Source organism: Eulemur rufifrons, chromosome 7 (genome assembly GCF_041146395.1).
Source record: "Eulemur rufifrons isolate Redbay chromosome 7, OSU_ERuf_1, whole genome shotgun sequence".
Taxonomy (NCBI): domain Eukaryota; kingdom Metazoa; phylum Chordata; class Mammalia; order Primates; family Lemuridae; genus Eulemur; species Eulemur rufifrons.
The window spans coordinates 124,538,801-124,563,551 of NC_090989.1; the positions used below are offsets into that span (position 1 = coordinate 124,538,801).

A 24,751-nucleotide genomic window follows, 5' to 3' on the forward strand; every position below is an offset into this window, starting at 1 on the left:
TATTGGGAAAATTGAACCAGGTGAAATCAGACAATTTTGGTTTTGTTTACATTTTACTTTTCTTTGAGCAAAGAAGAAAATATATATGACAGAGGAGAAGGAGTCCATTGGAGAAGAAAAAATTTAAAAGGATTATCTTTCTTTCTGTACCTATGAGCTAAAAAATTAGAAAAGAAATATGTTTAAGTCTTATACTTTTAAACAAATGTATAATCTTAAAAACTGAAAAAAAAAAATTGCCTGCTTCTTCTCTCCTTTTCCCCACAAAGGTAGAACATTTATATATCATTCACTATTCTCCTGTTGGCCTAGGATACATTTCATAAGCCCAGGGGTATTTCCGACTGATCTCCAGTTACTGTGAAGTACACAATACCTTAGGGCCACTTTCTCCAGGGAATCCTTCTTGCCCCTATAATTGACAACAGGAAAGATTAATACATACATGCTTCACCCAATTAGGTTTATGTTGACATTAATTTTACCTGCTGCCTCATTTAGTTTTAGTACCTCGGTATCAAGGAAGAGCTGAACAATTGGAAACTGTATCTCAGCATTTGAGAAATTAATTCCAATTTCTAAATTAAACTATTTACTGGTTTCATCCAAATATCATGACAAACCCAAGATAAGTGGTTAAAAGTACACATCTGAGGAATTATGAATCAGCTGTCTTTCTTCTGCATACATATAACAGAATAGGTGGTCATTTGGCTGTGTGTCTCTGAAATCGTCTTAGAATGGATTTTAATGGAGAAATTTGGGAAGCCTATAGAGAGTCTAAACTTGATAATTTTCAGGTCCTTTGTTTACCTTACTTTGGCCAAAGACCATAGTTGAAGAGATATATTAATTCCTATTTGATGAAAAAAATACATATTTTATTTAAAATTAAATATTCTTTTTTTAATTTTTTAATTTTTTTTTGAGATACAGTGTCACTCTCTTGCCTGGGCTAGAGTGCAGTGGCATCATCATAGCTCACTGCAACCTCAAACTCCTGAGCTCAAGTGATCCTCCTGCCTCAGCCTCCTGAGTAGCTGGGACTACAGGCATGCGCCACCATGCCCGGCTAATTTTTTCTATTTTTATTTGTTTGGCTAATTTCTTTCTATTTTTAGTAGAGATGGGGTCTCGCTCTTGGCTCAGGCTGGTCTTGAACTCCTGAGCTCAAGGAATCTTCCTGCCTTAGCCTCCCAGAGTGCTAGGATTACAGGCGTGAGCCACCGTGCCCAGCCTAAAATTAAATTTTCTGATTATTAAAAGTAATAAATGCTGAAACATATATGAAATCAAAAGTGTAGAAAAAAGTCATCCAAATCTTACCACCCAGAAATATTATACATACTGTCATATTTCAACTTTTCAAAAATGAATTTTAGCACAATTGGCATAAATGTTTTTCTGAGTACATTCTGAATTTTTACTTGAAATTGTCACATAAAAATTTCTTTACATAATTACAAACTTCATATACTCAAACCATGTTGAAAAACTGAAATAAAGTAAAAAAAGTTTTAGCTTCTTTTGGTTCTTTATTCTTTCAAACAGCTTCTTGCATCATTCCCATTGAGATTTGACTTGAAATTATATTGATCTTTTATCATATTTAAGACTTTCCATCTTGGTATGCCTCTCAGGTACTGAAGTTTTCCATCTCAGTAATTCTTTGTCATAGGTCTCAAACATTTTGCCGAAAGGCTATGTTTAACTATATTATGTTTTTGTGGATTTTGTAATTATGATTGGGTCTTTTTCATTATGCCTTCTTATTGGTTATTGTTGGTATATAGAAATCAGTGGTTTTGGTAAACTTATCTATCTTAGCTCTAGCCACTTAAATATTCAGTGACAATATAAAATTATCATTCTGATGTATAGTTTTATTTTTAAGTTATTGCTTGGCCTCAATGCATTTGGAAAAAACTCTGTAAAACCCCTCACTAATGGTTAAAGCAAACAAGATAAGAGTACAACAAATTTTGGAATGCCTCCCTGAGTAAATTTGAGTGCAGGGCTGCTAAGATTAGATGTAATTTTCAGCAAGTCAGACCCTAGCCACATATCACTGCAAAAAACAGAAAATTCATTTTCAAGTTACAATTGTTTCCTGCACCCTAAACCATCACATTGTTTTCTTTTCTACCACATTCCCCACAGGATTTCAGTAAATAAATTATCCAAATATATTTCTAACTGTCCAAGACTGCCTTATTTACTGCTTTTTTTCCTCTTAAATGTGGCAAACAAAACAAGCAACAAAAAGTAAATGGAAAATGTCTAGCTTCCAGGAGATGTGACTTACTTTTGCTCCCTTACTTCCAACAGTACCATAACCTGGACTGCCATCATTACCCTGTAAACAAAGCGATTAATTACAAACGTTCCAGACTACAGATAAAGGCAGGCTTATTCACAAGAGATCAGCTTTTTGGTTTGCTTAAGGGAAACTGGGAAGCAGGATTCTCTGTCTGGGACAGGCCACTGATATTTTGTGATGGTAGTTACTAACGGCAACTGTCAGTAACAGACACTGAGATGCACTGTCCCTTAGTCCTCTCATCTGTAAAATGAGAATGATAATTATACCCTACTCATAGTGTTATAAGGATTACATGAGAAAATATCAGGCATATAATAATTTTTCAGAAAGAAGAGACAGTAGGATTACCTCTTCCAGATAACATTTGTATTTTAATACCATTTTCAGTTTGCTAGGCAAAAAGAAGAACACCTAAATGCCTGGGCATTGGCTACTACTGTCTGACCCTTGTAGAAGCCCTGAGCACTGGAGAAAGGACAGGATCAGTTTCTGATGAAGAGTCTCTGATGGGGATTATGGGGATGCCAAAGACACTTTGACTTTAAGAGCATCCCAGCCATGATGTTTTGTACCCAGGAATTGCCACCTCGGGAAAGCTGGCCAAGGAACTAATCCAAGATGAGGATAATATCTCTCTCAATGTCTAGAAAACTATAAAGCTGGACTGGGATGGTATCCTTAAAACTCTCTTTAGAGAACCACACTAGGTGTCTATTGCACTAAAAGATTCCAAGGGCCAGATTAAAGGTAGTGATAAAATGCAAACCGGCAAGCCTCGAGGACCAGGAAAGCCAATAGCTCCTTTTTCTCCCAGATCTCCGGGTTCTCCCTGTTAAACAGAACAATAAAATATCCCCTTGTTAGGTTGTTTTTGCAATGGAAATTAGGAATGATGGCATGGATTCAACTGCATTCATGTGGATTACACACAATTGGTTTGTGCCCAGGAGTGTGTGTTGCGCAAGTAACAACAGGAACAGCTATTGCTGGCCAGTGAGGAGTCCTCCACTGATAACTGAAGTCTCAGCACGTCTGACTTATTGTTTAGTGCAAGCTGCCATCTTAGCAGCTCAGTGCCATGAAAATGTCTTACCATGAGTCCAGGAGGAAGCTCTGTACTGTTTTAAAAAAATTAACAAAGTTATTTTCCATGATGATTCACATAAATCATCCAGCTGCTGCAAAAATGGCAGATTAATTAATCTAATTTTAAGGTTTTGACTGTGAATCAAGATAGTCAAGGGTTCACGACATCCCTGGCAATAGTTTCTGACTAAAAGAACATCTACTGTGGGTTATAAATCAACCTCAGGATTATGTTGAGGAAAGTTCAGCTACACGGGAAAAATGAACACAAGTTTACAAAGGAAGGTTAACTCTTTCTAAAAAATAAAAAATTGTAATTTGGGAGTAGTTTTAGATTGACAGAAGTATTATGGACATAGTACAGAAAGTTCCCATGCATCCCGTATTAACTTGCCCCTGTTGTTAACATTACATTAACTAATGTCATTTTGTAGAGTACATTTGTCACAACTGAATCAATATTAACTTATTATTAACAAAAGCCTATACTTTATTCAGATTTCCTTAGTTTTTACCTAATATTCTTTTTCTGTTCCAGGATCCCATCCAGGATACCACGTGTCAAATCTCCTAAGGCTTCTCTAGACCAGGATAGTTTATCAGACTTTGTTTCAGATAACCTTGACAGCTTTGAGGAGTATGTGTCAGGCATTTTGTAGAATGTCCCCCAACTGGGGTTTGCCTAGTGTTTTCCTGATGATTAGACTGTGTCTGTGGGCCTGGGAGAGGAAGACCACAGTGATAAAGTACATTCTCATCACATCACATTAGGGGTATGTACCAACAACATGACTTATCACTGTCCTGTTACTGTCAATACCCCTTCTCCCCTTTCCACACTATACTTTTGTGGAAAGAGTGTGGAAGTGTGTGCAGCCTACACTTAAGTGGTGGGGAGAGGTTAAGTCATTTTTAGGGATAGAAAGGGAACAGTAAGTGTGAGAAGTGCAAATGGATAAATGGCCACCAGCACTGAACTCTGGGAGTGAAACAGAAGAGGGTTCTATGGAAGGGAAGCAGATTATCTGTCCGGATGACTTTCTTTCAGGGCAGTAGTAGTCAAAGTGTGCTCTAGGAGCCACCCATCCCACAGTCATCCAGGGTTCATGCATAAAAGAAAATTCTTGGACCCCACTGGATTAGTCTCTGGGAGCGGAGCCCAGAAATATGCACTTTTAAATAAGCTTCTCCGCTGATTCGCATACACACTAAAATTTGAGAACATCTGCTTTAAGGTAGGGAAACAAGGAAAAAGCCACATGGCCTGTCCAGGGCCATATACTTGGTCAATTGGTGGAGCCAGGCATTGAACCCAGGATTAATTGCTGGGTTGCTTGGTTCCCTGGGAACTTGAACTTATTGGAGAAAGGCAGGGGTACATGTTTGAGGTTTATCTCAGTTAATAACGAGTCTAGAGCAGCAGTCCCTAACTGTCTGTCACCAGGTACCGGTTTCATGGAAGACAAATTTTCCAAGGTTGGGGGCAGGGGCAGAGCTCAGGCCATGATGTGAGTGACGGGAGCAGCTCCCCTGCCACTCACCTCCTGTTGTGCCCCTCCCCCATTCCTAAGTTTCACGGAAGACAATTCTTCCACGGACCAGGGGATGGGGGTGGGCCCAGTGGAGCTCTGCAGCCTTGTCCCTAGCAGGACACAGACTGGTACCAGTCTGCAGCCCAGGGGTTGGGGACTGTAAGTCTAGAGGGCTCAGCCTATCCTGGGTTGCCCAGAGAGTTCGGGTTTTCTTTGAGGCACTTACCTCCCAAATTCTCACTCCCCATGTTCCTTTTATTAATAATGATCTTCTTAGGCACAACTGCCCTGCTTGTGTCTATCTCCTTCCACACTCACCTCTGTCCAGCTCTAGGGTTCCGCCGTCTCTGCCTCCCCCGCTGGGTGCCTTCTATCACACCCAGTGGAAAGCCTTCATATACATGCAACATACACACATCCTTACTCATCAGAAAAACTTGATTCTCACCAGTGACACCACATCCCCTACAGCCTTCTCCAGGGCAAGGCGGCAGCATTGTCTCTATTCCAAACTTTCATTTCCTGACTATTATTGCTATACCATATGCCCTAGAAAATCTCTTCCTTTTGAAGTTGGCTGTTCTTGCCATCCGCATATCTTATTACATCCTCCAATTAATCATCTTTGCAACACTCAACTGCTCAACTTCATCACAGCAGCCCTTGTTAGCAGCTCTTCATTACAAAGCTAACCCCTTTTCTTATGCTCTAAATCTCATCTTCTTTGTCAAGAAATTTCTCCATTCGTCATCTACATTGTCTTTTTCTTACATCTTCAGCCTCCTGCTTTCTTCCTGGTTTTCTCTTCTCTGATCATAAACATGCTACGGTCTCTCCTATCACTGAAAAGAAATACCCAACTCCAACCTTTCCTAGACACCTCACCAGTATGAGTAATGTCTTCCCTCCTCCTCTTCTTCTTAAAGACCTCGTTTTTCCAAAGAGTAGTTTGTAGCCCTGTATCCATTTCTTTCTTGCCAACACAGTCCTTTGTAGCCTGTGCCCCTTTATTTCTCTCCTCTGAATCACTACACTTTTGAAACTCTTTTATGGAGTGTCTTAGCCACCAAAATGATGGCGTCTCCACTCCTCCCCTCCTTAACTTTTCTGTGCCAGTTGATACTCCTCTTCCCCTTCTTGAACAGTTCTTCTCAGAATCCAGCATGCTTTTCTGTTTATTTTCCTTCTTTCCTAATAATTTATTGTCTTCTGTTTCCTCTTACACTTTTTACAAATAGGCATCACCAAGAGTTTTATTAAAACTTCAATACTCTGAAACCTACATCTCCAGGCAGACCTAAACACTTCCCTCTACCACCCAAATCAAGTGATTTTCTTCTCTTTTCAATGCACTCTTCCTCGTGACTTTCCTATGTCTGTGGTGACATTATCACTCATGCTGGAAGCCCCAAGTCATCTAGCCCACTTCTCTCCCTCAGTTTCTTATAGGAAGAGTCCTCTGGAATCATCAAAAGTCCTCACCCTGTTAAGTCACCCAATCGCTGTTTGTCTTGGAGACTATCATGGTGTCCCAACTGGTCTCCTGGCTTCCAATCTCTCGAGCTTCATCATATTTCTACACTGGGTTGCCTGTTTAATATTCTCCAAAAGTCTGGCTGTGTTCATCTACTCCATTCAGAAATTTTAGATACAAACATACTGGCTACTGAATAAAGTCAGTCACCACAGACTTTCTTGTTCTTTCCTGCCAGGCAGGATCATTTTTCATGCTCAAATGAAAAATTTTGCTCAAATGTTCACCCTGTCTTCTCCCAGGATTTTCCAACCCTGTGCTTTACACTTCACACTGGAGGAGGCTGAAGATGTAAGAAAAAGTAGACAATGTAGATGATGAATGGATAATGGCTAATATTAATACAAACAGTCTTTTAATATGTCTTTTAATGCTAGGTTTAAACCTCCATTTGAGCCCCTCATCCTTGTCTACTTTATGTGATAGATTATAGCCTTGAGAATATTCTAAATTCTACCGCATTCATTTCGTGTTGAGGTTATCGTTAGGCAACCCAGAAATTCACTCCTTCAACAAACGTTTACTAAGCATGCATTATTTGCCAGGAACTGCTCTAAGCACTAGGGATGCATTACCAAATAAAACAAAGATATCTGCTCTCCTTGAGCAGGCATTTCGGCCTGGCCAAATGCTCAGTACAGTGCCTTGGTCTCAAAAGGTGCTCAGCAAGCGTTTGTATGAATGGGAGAAAGGAAGGAAGGAAGAAAAAGAAAAAGCAAGGGAGGAAATGAAGGGAGGGATGCAGAGAGGTTGGAAGAGAGAAAGGAAGGCCTGCTCCAGAATAGCCCTCTTTCCCTGAGATCCCTCAAGCTTTAATTGGGTGTAGCCCTTCATGAAATTATGCTGAGCTGGAATCCCTGACCTCATCAAGGTCCACACCCATGTCCTTAGAGGTTACTGGCTCTCTAAGAATCAAGCCAGGGTTTAGGAGCAATGAGATATATTCTCCCTTGTGTTGAAAGGGCCCTGGCTAATATTAATACAAACAGACACAGTTCTCTTGAGCAGAAAGCCTCCACTTTGGTGGATATAAAGAATGTGACCTACTTTATTTCCTTGGCTTCCCAAATGGCCTTGATTCCCTGCTTCTCCTCCGGGTCCTGGAGGCCCCTGAAACAAAATAAGGATTGCAAATATAGCAAAACATAAAGCAACTTTCCTTCAAACCCTTTGTGTCTCTCCGAAGAGGAAAATGAACCACAGATGGGAGAAGAGTTATGGCTGTATTGATTCTTGCTCTGGAAAAAAGTATTGCAGCTGTCAAATAAAGCCTAGTAAATAAAAGAAAATTAATAAAGTAATTCATGCCAGATGTTGCCTTAAGGATTGTACTTCCTTGTGAGTCTCCCAAAGAGATTTCAGGTTCTCACTGTTTTGCTCTTGGAGCAGATGTTGCTAAAATGTCTAACATTTAAAGAAGGCATTTCAAATGACATTTGCCTTAAACTATATTCTTACTGGTCCCTTGTTTTGGTAGAAAGCATTTTTTTTAAGGTAAATTGGTCTTTATTTGCAAATAATATAAATCGTACATTAGAAAGCTCAAGAAACTTTACTAAAAACAATTAGCATTAATAACAAAATATATTTAGATATTAATAGCAAAGGGAAATATTCTAGTTTCCTCTTTCCTAGTGATAAGCTAGAAAAGTAAGTGTAAAGAAATTCCCATTTTCCAAAAGAAAAAAAATTGAAAATGCTTAGAATGAATTTAACAAGAAAGATATAAGACCCATATAAAGAAAGCTTTAAGATCTTAATTATAAAACTTGAGCAGATGGATAAACATAACACACATCTATATGAAAAAATCTATTAGATATAACAGAAATGCTTCCAACATTCTAGAAAGCATTTTTTATTGGAACAGCTTTAGACTGAACATTTTAAAATCTCAATTCAGACACTACACAACTGCCTTTCTCTGTTATTAACACTGGGGATCAGATTTTTCCCTTGGGATATCCAAACATATGGCAAGAGAAATCTCTTTTGGTAAAACTGTTTACAGGTATTTGTAAGTAATCCTAATTCCAGTGAATTGAAATCATTTTCACATTTTTTTTTGGTCACGGCTGTTGTAATTCAAAAATAAATAAACCAATCTGCATAATAAGCATGACACTTAGCAAGTTTATTTTGTTCAGAACAAAAACAAATGTTCATCTTTCAAAAATTAAAAATGTAATAAATTGAACATGAAAAATTTCCTAATAGGATTGTTGAACAATGAATTGGTTGCTAAGGAAGACAATCTTTCCAGAACCTCCCATCTTTCCCCCTCCCTTCTTCATCTTAAAAGAAAAGTCTCAATTTCTTCACCCTCCATAAATAGCTCCCAACCCATTCCCATCTTTCACTTCCACCACTGCATGGCGCTAACTGCCATGACCTTTGTGTTTAACCCAGTTGATGTTTTTCTGTCCTTACCTTGTGTGTGATCACGTGTTCTTTGACGCTTCTCCCTTAGCTTCTGTAACACCAGTGGTCTTGATCCCTCTCCAGTCTCCTTTCATTAACCTTCAACGATTCCCTTTCTTCTGTTTGCCTCTTAAACCTCCATTGTCCTAAGGCTCTGTCCTCTGACCTTGTTTTTCTCCCTTTGTCCCCTCTTCCCAAGTAGCTCCCCCAGACTCACATACCACTTCCACATAATGACTCCTAAATATGTGCATCTCTAGTCCCAACTACTCAACTGAACATTAGGCCCACATATTAAAATACCTATTGGATATCCCATAGGAATTATCAAAAATAATATCTACCTTAAATCATGCTCCTAGTCTCATATTTTTTTGATCAAAAAATGTCACCCTTTATTCCCCCTGAAACCCAAGCCAGAAGCTAAGAATCATCCTAGACCCTCCTTCTAGCTCACCTGTGAAAAGCACTCAGCTGCCAGGCCCGCAGAATCTGTCCACTTTCTGCGTCCATCCCCCTGCCATGCCCATTGCCCTCACTTGCCTTCAGACCCACCTGAATCCTCCCTAAATTTCTGGCTTTCCTGACTGCAACCTGGCCTTTGTATAACCCATTTTCTATCCTTTTGTCAGAGTGAATTAAAATGTTAGGCTGATGCTGGCACTTTATCTGAAACTCTCAATTCTGAGTAGCTTTCAGAATAAAGTTTAAGGCCTGCTTAATATGCAAAATCTCTCAATTTTGATATTGCCTGCCTCTGTTGCCTCATCTTCTGTGACTACGTCAATCACTCTGTGTTCATGCACATCAAACCATCTGAGTCACCAAATGTTTGTCTTATGTCTTCACACTTATGTAAGTTTTACCCTTAGCTCGTCCATTTCTCCCTTTAGGGAGAGGTACAGAGTACAGAGGCTCTTCCGAAAACCTTACATTTAGCATCACTGTTTCAGGAAGAATTTCTAAAGCCCTTGCCGACGTTGGGTCTCACGTTAGTGCCAGATTCCTCTACTCTGTAAATAATTGTTAATTTATTTCTCTCTCTTGTTCACTAGAGACTAGCCTTCATCCTTCTTGAAGGAAGGGGCATATCCTATTAACTTCATATCTCTGGAACATCATACAGTACCTAGAACCTGTCAATCCACCCACCTATTTATCTACCTATCCAGATACCTATCCATGACTGATTTCCAAGAGGGATGAAACAGTGTGTTTATTTTGTTGGTTTTCCATATGAAATTTTCACATACTTCACAGAGAAGGGAAGTAGAGAGATTCTAATTGTCCTTGACAACAAGTTACAAATTGGAAGTTTTGCTTAGGAGCCTACTTTCCATGCTTCTTTCAGACATAATGAACTCTTTGAGATGGAGATTTCTGGGAGATTGTTTCATATGTAGTTACCCCAAGCACACACAAGTCCAATGAGAGATTAACCTGTTTTAAGAACCTCCAAAATAAAAGATATTGGGGATGAATGGATGGATGAATATATATAGGGCCTCGTCATCAGAAAACCCACTGCTGCTTCCTACACAGGATCCCACAAAGTACCAAACTGAGGTTTGTAACTGGTTGAGTGGGGATCAAGCTGCAGTGATTGTTCCCAGATAAATTACCTACTCTAATACTGCTAGTTGGATAAGGGATCAAGATGGTGGTTTATAAAGGAAAGATAAAAAATTTCCTGTCATTTCCAAGATATCAAAGAGTCAAACAGTTTCCTTGACTTGAGTTCAAGAATAGCTATGAAATGTAAAGAGAAGCTTAGGACATTTAAAGGGGAAGGGCATTAGCTAGAGGTCAAATCTGCATTGGCTTTGTTGTAATGGCTGCCTTTTATTGAGCATCTATTCTGTGCAAGGTATTGTGCTAACTGGTAAATAGATATAGTCCTCCATCCTCACAATACAGTGAGATACCTATTAACCACATTTACCAATCAAAAACAGATTCTCAAGGCATTTACCCTAAAATCACTCAGTCAATAAGAAGATGACATTGGAAATAAACCCAATTCTATTTGATTTTTTTCTATATGCTATTCTGAGGCACTTGCCTAAAACAGGATTCCTAAACTCTCGCCATCCACACACCAGCCCAGATTGGAGTTTTAAAAACATGAATCTCCAAACTTGTTGCAGAAAGATAGGGCCAAATCCAACGTCCAACATGGGGACTTGTGGGGGTGGGGGTGGGGGGGGCTTGCTCATGTTGAGAGTCTACAACAGAGCTCTTGGCAATCACAACTGCTTTAGTGTTAAGTGACACTAGAAAAGGTGTTTAGAGGTTAACATTTAAAAAAAATTGTCCTTAGCATCTTATCAGAAGGGATTGCACTAGGAGTTTAGGATTAGTGGTGGGGCATTGCCAAGGATATCTTGACTTCGGATGGGATAAGGCAGGGAAGGTACAGGAGGTGCAGGTTCTTTTCACACTTAAAAGGAATCCTTGTCACTTCCTATTTTTTATTTGCATGGGAGAAAATCTTGCAAAAACTCACAACCAACAAATATCAAACTCAGAAGAAACAAGAAGATTAAATGCTCAGCTTCTGTAAGAATTAGATATGCACTAAGTCTAAGAAAATAAAAAGTAAGAGGCCATCAAGTGGTGGGCTAATGCAAGAACAAACCCCAAAACATCTGAGATGTCAATTTTGACAATACTAGTCCTTAGCCCTAACTTTTAACACTTCTGCATGCATCCCATGCTCCAAACATATCAAGCCATTTATGGCTCCTCAAACTCATGTCGACAGTTCTCTAATATACAAAGTTAGGAATCAAAGGTCGGAACCAAACCTAGGCAGTCTGGCTCCAGAGTCTATGCCCTTTACCACTTTGCTCTGCTTTGTAAAGACAACAACAGAAATTCTACTTTGTATTCCAAATTTGCATTGAACTATCCCAATATTTCTTGATATGACACATGCTACTAGTTATTATTTCACTAAGAAAGCATAAGTATTTAAAGAATAACTACAGCTTCAATTGGAATTAGTATTTTTGTATCTGATCTTCCAATCTTTTTCCAGGCATTGATCAAATTAGGGTAGGACCTTAGGGCAAGTCAAACAGAGGGAATGTAGGAAGGTACAAAAGAATACACCGTTCCTTTCAAAGCCCTTTCTTCCTTTCATTGTACCAAGGACTGTATTCTTTTGTTTTTTTAATTCAAGATACTATGGGGGTACAAACATTTGGGTTACATGAAATGTGTTTGCCTCGCCCACGCCAGGGCCACAAGTGTGTCCCTCCCCCATACAGTGTGTATTCTTTTATATCATAGCCACATACTCGGCTGGATTAACGCATATTTGGCTTACTCAGAATGCCCTAACACTGCGTAAGTTAATAAGCCTTCAGAACACTGTCAACAGAAATCACATCTCTTTTTCAAAATGTATATTCTAAGAAAAACTTTAAAGTCCACATTTAGAAAACACTCCTGTTATTCCACTCCAGTGGCTGGTCCTTATATGCTGTAAAACAATATGAATACTTTGGCAGTGGATTTATAGAGCCAGTAAAGAATAACACTCTCTTGTATATCTGATTATGTTTGTCTCTCTGGCTTTCCTTTGGAAACAATTCTGAGACCTCATTCATCATGTCCTGAACATAAAAAATTTCACACATTTTTGAAACAGCATTTTCACTGTGTTGACAGGAGTATTTCAAGACAAGCAGGCAAAGAAAACCATGTTTTCCAGCCAGAAAATGGAAGAGCTAGACAAGTGAAGTGGTGCCTTTTGGCTAACTCTGGCAATGCCAAGAGGCTGAATGATTTATGACTACTACCCATCTTGCCAAAGCAAGATTAAAGGGGACTCAATCTCAGAGGTGCCCTACAGAGCAAATAGAATAACTTATTTGAATAATAGCCACTTGGATACAATTTTGGATTCTAGAGCAAGGGAAACACCAAGACCTTTAGATTGCAACCATCTACATGGCAATATTTTATATAAACAGATGAGATAATCACCCAATATGTGTGTTTCTTGGTAGTCACTGTTTTTTTTAAAAGTCTCAATTTGTGGTGCCAGCAAGCACTTTAGTGGTTCAAGGATATAAATGTAAAATAGTTATTTTCATCAATTTAGTTCTACCATGAAATTTTAAAGTTTTCATGGTTTTTGAAAGAGCACCTTCATTAGAATTGGGAACAAATATCTTCATGAGAAGTAGTTAAGATGCTTTATAATAGTGTCATGAAACACAAGTTTATATAAATAGTCTTATATTTTCTGATGATGAGCACAACCACTTAAGCGTTGAGCCACTGCCCAGTTTAATCAACACGAAGTAATGGATACCCCTTATCCTAGTGTTAGTGGAACAGCACAACTCCCCAAAATGTTTCATTCATTCATTTACTGTCTGATTCACTATACTAATATGTGTTGAGCTCTATTATGTGTCAGGTACTGCTGTTTGGAGCTCAGGGGATACAGTGTAAACAAGACAAAGTCCTGGCCCTCATGGAGCTTATAATCTAGAAGAGGAGATACACAGCCAAGTGAATAAATATATACTATACTAGCAGGTAGGCAAGGGCCAGATCATGCAGGGCCTTGCTACTCAAAGCGTGGTCTGGGGACCAGCAGCATCAGCATCACCTAGAAGCTTATTAGAAGTGCAGAATCTCAGGCGCCGTCCAGATCTACTGCATCAGTGTCTGCACCTTAACAAGTTCTCTAGGGGATTCTTACACATTGTGAAGTTGGAGCAGCTCTAATGTTGGGAAGTCATTCTCAACCCTAGATATGTATTAGAATCACGTGGGAAGAATCACCAGGGTATGACTGATATCCTGGCCCCACTTCCAGAGATTCTGATTTAAGTATTCTGGGGAGGGTTGGATGTTTTAGTCTCCCCAGGAGATTCTCATATGCAAGGTTGAGGACCACCAAAGTAAGCTGTATTCTGGGGGTGATGGGAGACCCCAAGAGGATCGAGATCAGAGGAGTGATGTGACTGACTTATATAGAGGAGAAATTCTTAACCTTAGCTGAGCAAAGAAGGCTAGATCTTCCACCTCTGCGTCTGACAGAATGACAGTCGGTTCTGCAAGATGGGGGCCAGGATGTGATGTGGCTACCACATCAGGGCACAGAATTGGACCTAATATGCTTTCCTCATTCCTAGGCAGTAAGTAATGCCATCTGCTGAGAAGAAACCACAAAGACATCCATATTAGACCTAAGATCGAAGTCAGATGCAGTTACTCTCATTACATACCTGGGGCCCTTTACTTCCCAGGGCTCCTTTTTCTCCTTTCACACCAGCCTCTCCTCTTGGGCCCTAAGTACATAGAATTAAAGGGTTATTTTCACCTTGAAAGCGAACACTTGAATATTAACTTGAATATTAAAGGTGGCAATGCTAATTGAGTAAGATGGACAGATACTGGAGAGAGAGCTCCAATCACGCCTTTGTCTCTGTCCTGGTCTGTTGAGGTCTCCCTCACTCATGCGGGAATATGAAGGCCAGTCTGAAATTTAGGTGTTTGGGCATTTGCAGCCAACATAACTGGGGCTTAGAAATAATACTGAGCATTTGAGTCTTTCAATATTGCTTTCTAATTGTCCGAAGCATTTTCATACTCCAAATCCCTACATTTCCTATGTTTAAAAGAAAAAAATAATCCTTAATTATGTAAATCTGAAACCAGAATATTTAAATGAATTTTCTATTTGATAACCACACTAAAGGCTGGTCATAAACAAGATATGGCATGTGGTAGGAGGAAATTTGGATATTTCTACTTCTAGAATATTACATTGTCTATTAGCTGGGGCTTCCATATGCTATTCTGAGAAACCTTCATGCTGTGGTTGGTTTTTGCTTCTCCTTTTAAATTATGTGGCCAAAAAGGTAAGGGTCTATGAAATAGAAGAAGGAATGCTATAGTATTACTGGCTCAGCGTGAAGTAAAGCCAGTCAATCTACTGAAATGCTTACCCATAGCCCCAGTGCCAACTATCTCTCACTTGCAGGTAAGAAAAGTGAGCATTCCTCAGCTGGCAAGTAATGACAAAGAAAAGCAATCAATCTAGAAAGAGATAAAGGTCCAAGGGGAAAGCTGTTTACTGCTCTGAACTCCTGGGAAAATGTGGACAAAATTTCTCTTTTGATGTTTAAGGATATTTTGCCCAACTCCCATGCACCAAGCTGCCAACATATAATACTTCTATTTTTTTTTAACTATGTAGATTAAAACTTTGAACAATAGCAGAACCATCAATTGTCTTATGTATGCAAAATAGTACACTTATTTCTCAAGCTTTCAAAACTAAGTTTGGGGAGAAAAAAAAATTTCAAACTTTTTTGTGGTCAGACTTCCTTTCCCCTATTGTATTATTTTAGGCTACATATTTTGCCCTCTCTGGCACATGCTTCCTCTTTCCCCTCATGTGATCAGTGCAAAGAGCCAATTATGGCTTGTTCTTTGCAGAGGAAAATGTGCTGGAGGCAGCTCCCTGGAGAAGAGAGCTGGAAAGGACAGGCTGAGTGTCACACTGTGCATCATCCTGCTGAAGACTCCAGCTGTCTTTCGAGCAATTCTTTCCTAAGAGTAGAGCCAAGTTTTCTACATCATGGGCATGCAGATTTGTAACACTGAGCTATTACTGTGCTAAATTGACCACAGTTCCCAGATTTGAGGTTCAACATTTTCCCTGGCTCAAGCTCTCCCTAGAGTATCTTACCTACCCTGAACCCAACACATAGGGCCCACTTCCCAGCACACTCGTTCTCACTTCAATTCTTGACTAGGACAAAACTTAGACAAAGGAGACCAAGGGCTGCATAATACTGTGTTGCTGCCTTACTTTACTACCCTGAAAACTTTAAACATCAGACATTCTGTAAGGGGGGATTGAGGGTTTCTATCAAGGCTTCAGATTCTTACACTTCCAGATTCTTCTATATGTTCTCACACCCTCATTGGTCTTGATATGTACCTGAGGGCCCTTAAGTCCCAGTGAGCCTTCGAGTCCATCTGGGCCTGGAATGCCTGTTTTTCCCTGTGGTGAGAAAGAATCAACCTGTTAACACTGATTTTTAATAATTTTGAATCCTTTATGTGCAAGGCTATATTTTTCGAGTCACAATGGCAATGGAGAATTTTTGCAAAAAATGTGAAAAATGAAGGCAAATACAAAATCTATAATCTCATCAAGCAGAGAACCACAGTTGGTATGTTCGTCTATTTCCTTCTAGTCATTTTATATATGCATGTATGCACAGGCGCATACATACCCCTGTTTTGTTTTTTTTTTCCAAAATTTGTTACTTTGTGGATTTTATTTTTTTGAAACAGGGTCTCACTCTGTCTCCCCAGCTATAGTACAGTGGTGCCATCACAGCTCACTGTAAACTCAAAATCCTGGGCTCAAGTGATCCTTCTGCCTCAGCCTCCTGAGTAGCTGGGACTATAGGTGTGCACCACAACGCCCACCTGTTTTTTTATTTTTTTGGACAGATGGAGTTTTGCTATGCTGTCCAGGCTGGTCTTAAACTCCTGTACTCAAGCAATCTCCTGCCGTAGATTCCCAAAGTGCTGGGATTACAGGCTTTAGCCACCAGGCCCAGCCTCTACAAAATTTGTATTATCTCTAACTTGGATATACGGCCTGAAAGCTAATAATATACTTCACATTTTCTTCAAACATCTCCAGGCATCTTCTAACATTGTATTTATATTAAAATAAGTTAAATATCTAGGGATCAAAAGTTGAGCATTCTCTTCACATTGTTCTTGGATTCTGTCACAGTAAGAATTCCAGAAACAATTAGAAAGAAATAAGAAGGTTTAATTTAGGCAACTATTAAAATAGCCTAAGTTTATATCTCAGTTGTTATATAGTTAGATGTGATTAAATGTCCCTTATTAATAATTTTTCCTAGAACTCAGAAAGAAGAAATTTCTTAATACCGCTGTCTCCAATCTCATTTCATTTATATCATGCCATTTTTCTGAGTTTGTTCTCCTTTTTGTTGAAGTATAACTTTGAATTGTTCAATAGGCTGAATGTGTGTGTTCCTTCAAAATTAATGTTGAAATGTAATCCCCCATGCAATAGTATTAAGAGGTGGGGCCTTTGGGAGGTGAGTAGGTCACGAGGGCTCTGCCCTCTTGAATGGGATTAGTGCCTTTACAGAGATGCTCAAGGAAGAATTTAGCCCCTTTCACCATGTGCAGATGCAGCAAGGTGGCACCATTTCTGGAGCAGAGAGCAAACTTTCACCAGACACTGAATCTGTGGTGTCTTGCTCTTGGACTTCCCAACCTCTAAAACGAAGATATAAAATTCTGTTGTTTATAAGTTAACCAGTTTAAAGTATTTTGTTATATCAGCAGGACTGGAACAAGACAAAGAATGTATATGTATGTGGGGGTGATGTCTGTGGATGATAAACTCTTTGTCTAAAAGTGTTTATTTTACATTCACTCATAAGTTTAGCTAGGTATAAAATTCTAAGTTAACAGTTAGTTTTCCTCTGTTCTTTCAAGACATTACTCTGTTTTCTGGTATGTATTGCTATTGAACAGAAGTCTGCTGAAACCTAATTTGTCATTCTTTTCATGAGTAAAACTGTCTTTTCTCTTTGGTCACATTTAAGATGATTTTTACCTTTAACATTCTTTTTCATCATGTTGTCATTGAGAATGGATCCATTATTTATCTGCATTGTATTTTTAATCTGAGGATGTGTGCTTTATGAAATTTTAAGTCACAACTCCTCTTTCATAAATATTGTAAGTTCATGAAGCATGTATAATGTATCACGAACATGTGCAAAGCAGATAGAACATGGTTTTTGGTTTAACCAACTTTTTGAACAAAATATTCAGAATATCCAATTTGTATTAGAATTGTATTGTATTCTCTTGGTTTATATGAAATTTATGCAATCATAAGTTAATTGAACAAAAATCTAAAAAAAGGTTACTCACTAAAGAAAGGTTACAAACTCTAAAGTTATTGGAGTTTGTACTTGAAATCTAAACAAAGTTAAATTTAACAATAATTGGGGTAAGTATTGTCTCTGCTCATTAATTTTTATTGCTTTTCATAAGTCGGCAAATTTTCATTTTCTTTTCTGATCTGAATTCTTGAAATTGTAGCCTAAATTTTTTTCAACATTTTATTCCATAATCAATGTCATCAAAAAGCAAAATAAGTTTGAGCTTGGAAGAGACTTTACAGCACCTTTATTCCAGCTCCTTGATTGAATATGGAATATTTATCATTTGGAGTTTAGGAAAAAAATCACTGTACCTGTGGACCTGTATGTCCCCTTCGGCCATGAGCAGCCTAAAATAGAAGGAAAAGGTAGAGATCATTAATTCAGAAATGCTTTTTATATTTGATTTAAATTAGTAATGGACCCCTTAGGGCACTGACATAAATAAAAGTTCCCATATAGAGCTCAAAACATTTAACTATTCATTGTACCATGAAAGCAAAATGTTGCCAATTCTAAATTTCTAATCCAGGGCAATTGAATATTTATCTCCTTGAAATAATTGACAAGTGAAATAATAGACAATTGAAATCTACAGAAAATTATGAGAGTAGATTGTGGTCAATAATTCATTCTTCACTAAACTTTTACTAGAGCTGTTCACAAGCTGCAAAATTGACTGATTTGAATTTTATTTCTTTCAATTTTCCCCAAAGAACTACCACAAAAGCCAGAAATCAGAAGTGGATTAGCCAAAAGGCAGGAGGCCAGAGGAAAAACTAGAACAACTGACTCCATGAACTTCATTGTAGACTAAGTTCAGAAATTAAAGATAGCCGAACTAATTTTATTTTTAAAAAGCCAAATATGCATATTTATCAGAAATAAAAGAATTATCTCAAGCATTCAAAAGTTACTCAGTTCAGTATATTAATAAACCATCCAATCAAAATAATGGTGCTACACAATCAAGTGGATTTGTCTGCTACTTTCATATGTTAGTGTAGGGTCTGGGTATATTCCAGATCAATATTTCATAGATCTGGGAACCAAAAGACAATGACATTTTGTTGTCTCTTTTAGGATCACTCTGTAAGATGACAGCAAGATCAAAACCCAGGATTTGCAAAATTCAATAAAATAAGACATTGTCTTTTTTTTTTTTTTTTTTTTTTTTTTTTTTTTTTTTGTTGAGACAGAGTCTCACTTTGTTGCCCAGGCTAGAGTGAGTGCTGTGGCGTCAGCTTAGCTCACAGCAACCTCAGACTCCTCGGCTTAAGCGATCCTACTGCCTCAGCCTCCTGAGTAGCTGGGACTACAGGCATGCGCCACCATGCCCGGCTAATTTTTTCTATATAGATTTTTAGTTGTCCATATAATTTCTTTCTATTTTTAGTAGAGACGGGGTCTCGCTCTTGCTCAGGCTGGTCTCGAACTCCTGACCTCGAGCGATCCACCCGCCTCGGCCTCCCAGAGTGCTAGGATTACAGGCGTGAGCCACCGCGCCCGGCCGAAAAATAAGACATTGTCTTGATGAAAATTTACTTTAGATGTTCTGAGAGGCCAGTATTGCAAACTTTAAATTCTGCTAACTATATTTCAATCAAAATCTATTGTTATGTAGGAAACAGACTGTATATTTGGGGGAATGGTTTGAGGCCTGGTTCTTTAAAACACTGATGAGTCCAGTCATCTTGAGATGAAAGTCTTAATCCTCTATCAGAGGGAGGAAAAGAAGTTGTTTCCACTCCTGTAGCACAAGGGTTTGTCTGTTCTGATTCAATTTAGTTCGGTTTTATTCAGAAAAATATCTACCAAAAATATGCATATGCCCACAAAGCATACTGAACGGGAACCGTGGCAGCATAAAGATGAGACACACAAATGCACAGTCTTTTGCCTCAGGGGACCCCCATTCTTTGGTTTGGGAGGAAGAAATAAATATTACAAATATTTACAAGGCAGAGTATGGCAAACGCCATAAGAAAGGGAAAGATAGAGATACTAGCTTTAAAGAAAGCGATCATATCCAGTTGGTCAAATCAGGAAAATCTTCCTGGAGGAAGAGGTTTTTGAGATGGGTTTCAAAGAATGGGTAAGGAGTCTTACAGACAGAGGATATACAAAGTCTTTCCAGCAGAGAGTACAGCCTAAGTAATGAAGTAGAGGCAGGAAAACAGAAAGTATATTTGGTAGTAGCAATAAGGCCATCGGTGCCAAAAATGTGAGATGAGAGGGAAGTAGCAGGGTTTCTAGGCTGACAACACTAGGCTGAAGGGTTCCTACGACATTTAGCAGAAGCCACTGGGGTTCCTGGAGAAGGAAATGTGCATGGTCAGGCCCTGGCTTTAGATGGATAAATCTGGTTGTAGTAGGAAGAACTGAATGGAACTTTATATTCAGGCAAAACAAAGAGCTTCCAGTGTGATAGGATTTAAGGGATGTGGAACAGACCTCCCCATTCAAAAAGCCTTTCTCTGGTTTACTGTCACAATGTTTGAAATATCACCAATAAACATTTGTTCCTCTAAGTCCTTAGATTTGATTGTGAAAGGGCTTGATAAAAATGAATTATTGCAACACACATTTATTGTGTTTATTTTGAGGAGCTGGGTTGAGTGGTGATGAGCAAAACCCAACTCCTGTCCCTTGTCAGGAGTTTATGAACCTAATGGATGAGACAGACTTTAATCCACCATTCACACAAATAATGGAAACATCTTCAGAAGTAATCACCTAGCACCTTTGTTAATGGCTACTTGGCATTTAAGCTCCAGATGAAAGTCATAGGAGAGACACCTTGGGTAGGTGTGAAAGACAGAAAGAAAAAAGGAAACAGGGGAGATGATTTTGCAGTTTTGCCTAAAATTTTGAAATGTTTCATATGGAAAAGATGAAATCCCAAAATGTATTACTGGCTTGCCCAAGGACTTGCAGACGTCTGATAACACATCTAGATGATCTGACTTATCTTTAAAGAGAATGTGAACAGGGACATCAAGAAAGAAAATCTCCCCAAAAGGACAAGAGAGGATGATAACCCACAACAGGGTACTCAGTCCCTTGGTCCGCCATAGCCTGGCTTTCTGGTTGTTTACCAGGGCACCGAATTGCCTGGATAGGTGCAGATTGACTGGGGACAGAATCACCGGTAAAAAAGCAGGGCATTCTTGATTATAAATCATCACATTAACACTGAGTCTTAATGGCAAACAATCACAACGATGCATGATTATCCTAGAACACTTCAGGATACCTCTCAAGTAGTGCCAAGAGGGAGGAAAAGGGCACAGCATAACTAACAGCCCTCTGGACTGAATAGGAATGGAGGCTATGCTTTGGTTTGAGGCTACAGTTGCCTCTCATTAACCCTGGCACAAGAATCTGTTTTAATTCTCAGCCAAGTTTGGCTCAGAAAGACCCAACCTACCCCAATCTCCCCCATCTCCCCCCAGCACTGCTGCTTTCCGGCCCTGATCCTTCCTCCTTGCTTCCCTCTTCCCAGACCCATCTTAGTCTCCTGACACAGCACTTAACAACAGCTTACTAACCCTGCAGGTCTGTCTCCCTCTACAACAGGGGCTTTCAACAGGAGAGGGGGATTCAGCACCCTCCTTCCCTAGGGAACATTTAGCAATGTCTGGAGACATTTTCCATTGTCACAAGTTGGGGGGGGCACCTAGTGGGTAGAAGCCAGGGATGATGTTAACATCCTACAATGCACAAGACAGCCCCCCACAACAAAGAGTGATTTAACCCAAATGCCAATGGTGCTGCGGTTGAGACATCATGCTCTACAACACGATTCTAAGTTCCTTGAGAGAAAAGATTGTCTTATTTGAGTCTGTATTATAGCTCTCGTAGTTAGTAGAGTATCTGGTACATTGTAGATGTTGAATAAATGTCTGTGGAACGCAGGAAGGTCAGATTTGGTCACCCGCGGTTCCCCTTCCTTCAAGCGGCATCCTATCACTGGCTGTCCTCCAGCCACTTACCCACTGGGCAGAACCTAAGTGCACTTCCATGCTCATCTACCTGCATTTTAGAGGTTTTCAGTGAACACTGTAGATTTTTCTTCTTTCTCTAAGAATGACTTTATTGTAAGAATGATATATGCTGATATTTAAATATTTGAATGCAGAAAACATACAGAATAAAAATTTAAAAATCACTCCAAATCTTCTATCTAGAAATAACTATCATTAGCATTTGGTAATCGTGATTCCTGACACCTTTTTATGCATTCTTACAGATAGAATTCTAAATAGTGGTAGTTTTGATTAAAAAGGGATCATACTGTTCAAGCTATTTTAAAATTAAAATAATACATTTAATTTTATTTGAATAGGAGAATAAAAATAAAACAGAATTAGTAATGTCACATGGTAACGTATCTTACATCTCTATATTTTTTCCTTGCATTGCTCCTCAAGCACTACTAGCTTGCTTTACTTTCTATTGTCTCGTCAATTCTTTGAGCTTTTTAAAAGAACGATAATGTTGTCTTTGTTTCTTTGAGACTTTGAAGAATTATTTGCCAGAATTCAAATTTTTCCTTAAATAATTCCTCTTCTAGTGAGGGCTCATCTGCCCTTTGCTCATGGTTTTTCTTCTCTCTCTTGTAGCTTCTATACATAGGTCCTGATTAATCATCTAATTAATAATAAAGATTAAAAATTCTGATCATTAACCATCTTTGAATAGGATCACCTATTTATTGAAGAACTAATGGAGAGGTATAGCTGGAGCTGGGCTGGTAGTTTTGACATAGACACATTTTCTCAAACAAATGAATTATTATTTTTACCTTAGGGATATACTTCCTCCTACTTTTGACATTTAAGAGATTCGTGGAACTCACACAAACTTCCTTAAGTCATAATTTCTCTGTGTTGTGATAGTCACTGTTGCTTCTCTCATTGTTTGCAGCCTCTGTGGCCTTGGTCACTAGTTGTAGATAATAAAAATGGAATATTTTTTGGTTTTTCATTCATTCTGCCTCTTCTGTTGAACTGTGTTTCAATAGGCATATTCCCTGCTCTTCTCAAAATTTACAGTGCCCCTGGGTTTTGTTCACCAACTCTTTCAGGACTATGGCAGTTACTTTTAGGGAAATCTGATCCCTGCTTGCGTCTGAGTGGATTTGTGTCAGTTCTCTAAGTCCTTACTCATTATGGGTCAGATGTAGAAATGTTTGGACAGTATTTGTCATCATTTGCGGCTTAAAGCTGTGCTTATTCTTTCTCTATTTTTAATTTCTTTTGTTGTTTTTGATGAGTTGCACAAAAAAGGGATAGAGTGAAAAACACCTTTATTCTGTCATCTTTAAACGTTCTACTTTTCCTTCTGAATGACACAGCTGAATCTACGACCCAAGATGGGGGCCATATTTCTGAGGAGTGGAGCGGTTTAAATAATACATAGTGATACTGTGTTAGCCTCTAGAGGCCATAAAACAGTAAAAGTACATCCTCATATGCCAGGATTTCCTGGATGATATTCTTTAAGTTGAAAATATTTTCCAGGCGTATGTAAGCTGGCTACACCCTTTTAGAAAGTAAAACGAATAGCAAATGTATTTCTTTATCTTTATATGCATTAAAACAGCATTATTAAAACACTTTCCCAGCAATCAAGTTCTGCACATTTTAAACTTAATCACTGCTCTTATTTCCATTTTCTCTGTCTTGCAAAGAACATGGGTATGCTCCAAGATACAAAAACATTTTCTTCATGGAGTATAATAGCTGTTTCTAGGAACTTCTGCTCAGAAAATACAATGAGTAATTAGTGCAATATACTAAGCTAGTTTTTATTTGTGCTTAATTTTAAAGTATTTTCTATTTGGGTTGAGGAGTGGAAAAAGTTAGAGAAAGCTGGATAACTAAATAAAGAATGGAAAGAAAAACCTTGTAAATGAGACAAGACAGGCTGAATTTAGACCCTAATGCAGGCATTTAAGTGTATTTCATTAAAGTTATCTCTTATTGGATAAAGATTGTCTTTTATAATCTCTTTGCTTTTCCAAGCAAACAGAAATTTTGTTGTTTTGTTATTTCCCAAGTCCTCTGCCAGCCCTAGTCTGAGAGTTGGAAACTGGTCCTCCGTTTCCCCAAGAGAGTGAGCCCCCACAGAACCATTCCACCCACTCCCCACAATCAGCCATTTTCATCACGATAGAAGCTACCAGAGCAGTGGGTCTCCTTGTCTAGAAGGGCTCTTACTGTCTTTCTTCTGGAGCCTGGTGTTCCGGGAGGGCCTGGCCAGCCTCTTCTACCCTGTCAAAGGAACAGACAGATGCGTGATGGTAATTACACTGTGTGGACAAACTTCCCCTTTAACCTCAGCTTGTACCCCGGGGAGGATAGACGGCCTCATACCAGTGAGCCCTGTGGCATGTGGCACTGACTTCCTCTGACGGCAAATCACATCTCTGTGTGGGTAATGAGGGACAGCAGGACTAAATGCTATTACGTGGGTTCCTTCATCTGTTCACCACACTAACTTGTGTTTGGGGAACATGTCTCAGAGAACACAAATCAAACTGTCCCTACTGTGTCACCACAGCATGGATAGCTGAAGCGTATTGTGTTAGGTATGGTGCTACTGGTTTGGGTTTCTACCTTTGGATATCTTGTTCTGTTTGACTAACCTGTCTAGATTAACACCATATCATAAATAAAATCTCACAATACTCACAAGTCTTCCCAAGATACAGAAGTATGGACTAGGTTATGATGCGGCAGGGACAGTCATTAAATTCCCACCATAGCCTTCTAAAGTAGCCATTCACCCTAGTTTGCAGATGAGAAAATCGAGGTTTATAGAAAGTGACTCAAAGCCTCAGAGCTGGCAAGGGACAGAGCATGAGCCA

At 39.0% G+C, this 24,751-nt stretch overlaps 1 protein-coding gene across 1 annotated transcript in view; it reads right to left on the bottom strand.

Annotated features, from left to right (window-relative positions):
• The window catches only part of LOC138385797 (collagen alpha-6(VI) chain), a 95,452-nt gene that overhangs the window by 34,116 nt on the left and 36,585 nt on the right, over positions 1-24,751 (bottom strand). Inside the window, exons 19-26 of the mRNA XM_069472017.1 lie at positions 24,102-24,155; positions 18,192-18,227; positions 15,870-15,932; positions 14,146-14,208; positions 7,523-7,585; positions 3,090-3,152; positions 2,306-2,356; positions 377-412 (exon numbers count right to left, since the gene is read on the bottom strand). Of these exons, the coding sequence (XP_069328118.1) occupies positions 377-412; positions 2,306-2,356; positions 3,090-3,152; positions 7,523-7,585; positions 14,146-14,208; positions 15,870-15,932; positions 18,192-18,227; positions 24,102-24,155 (429 nt within the window). The remainder of the gene's footprint in view (positions 1-376; positions 413-2,305; positions 2,357-3,089; positions 3,153-7,522; positions 7,586-14,145; positions 14,209-15,869; positions 15,933-18,191; positions 18,228-24,101; positions 24,156-24,751) is intronic.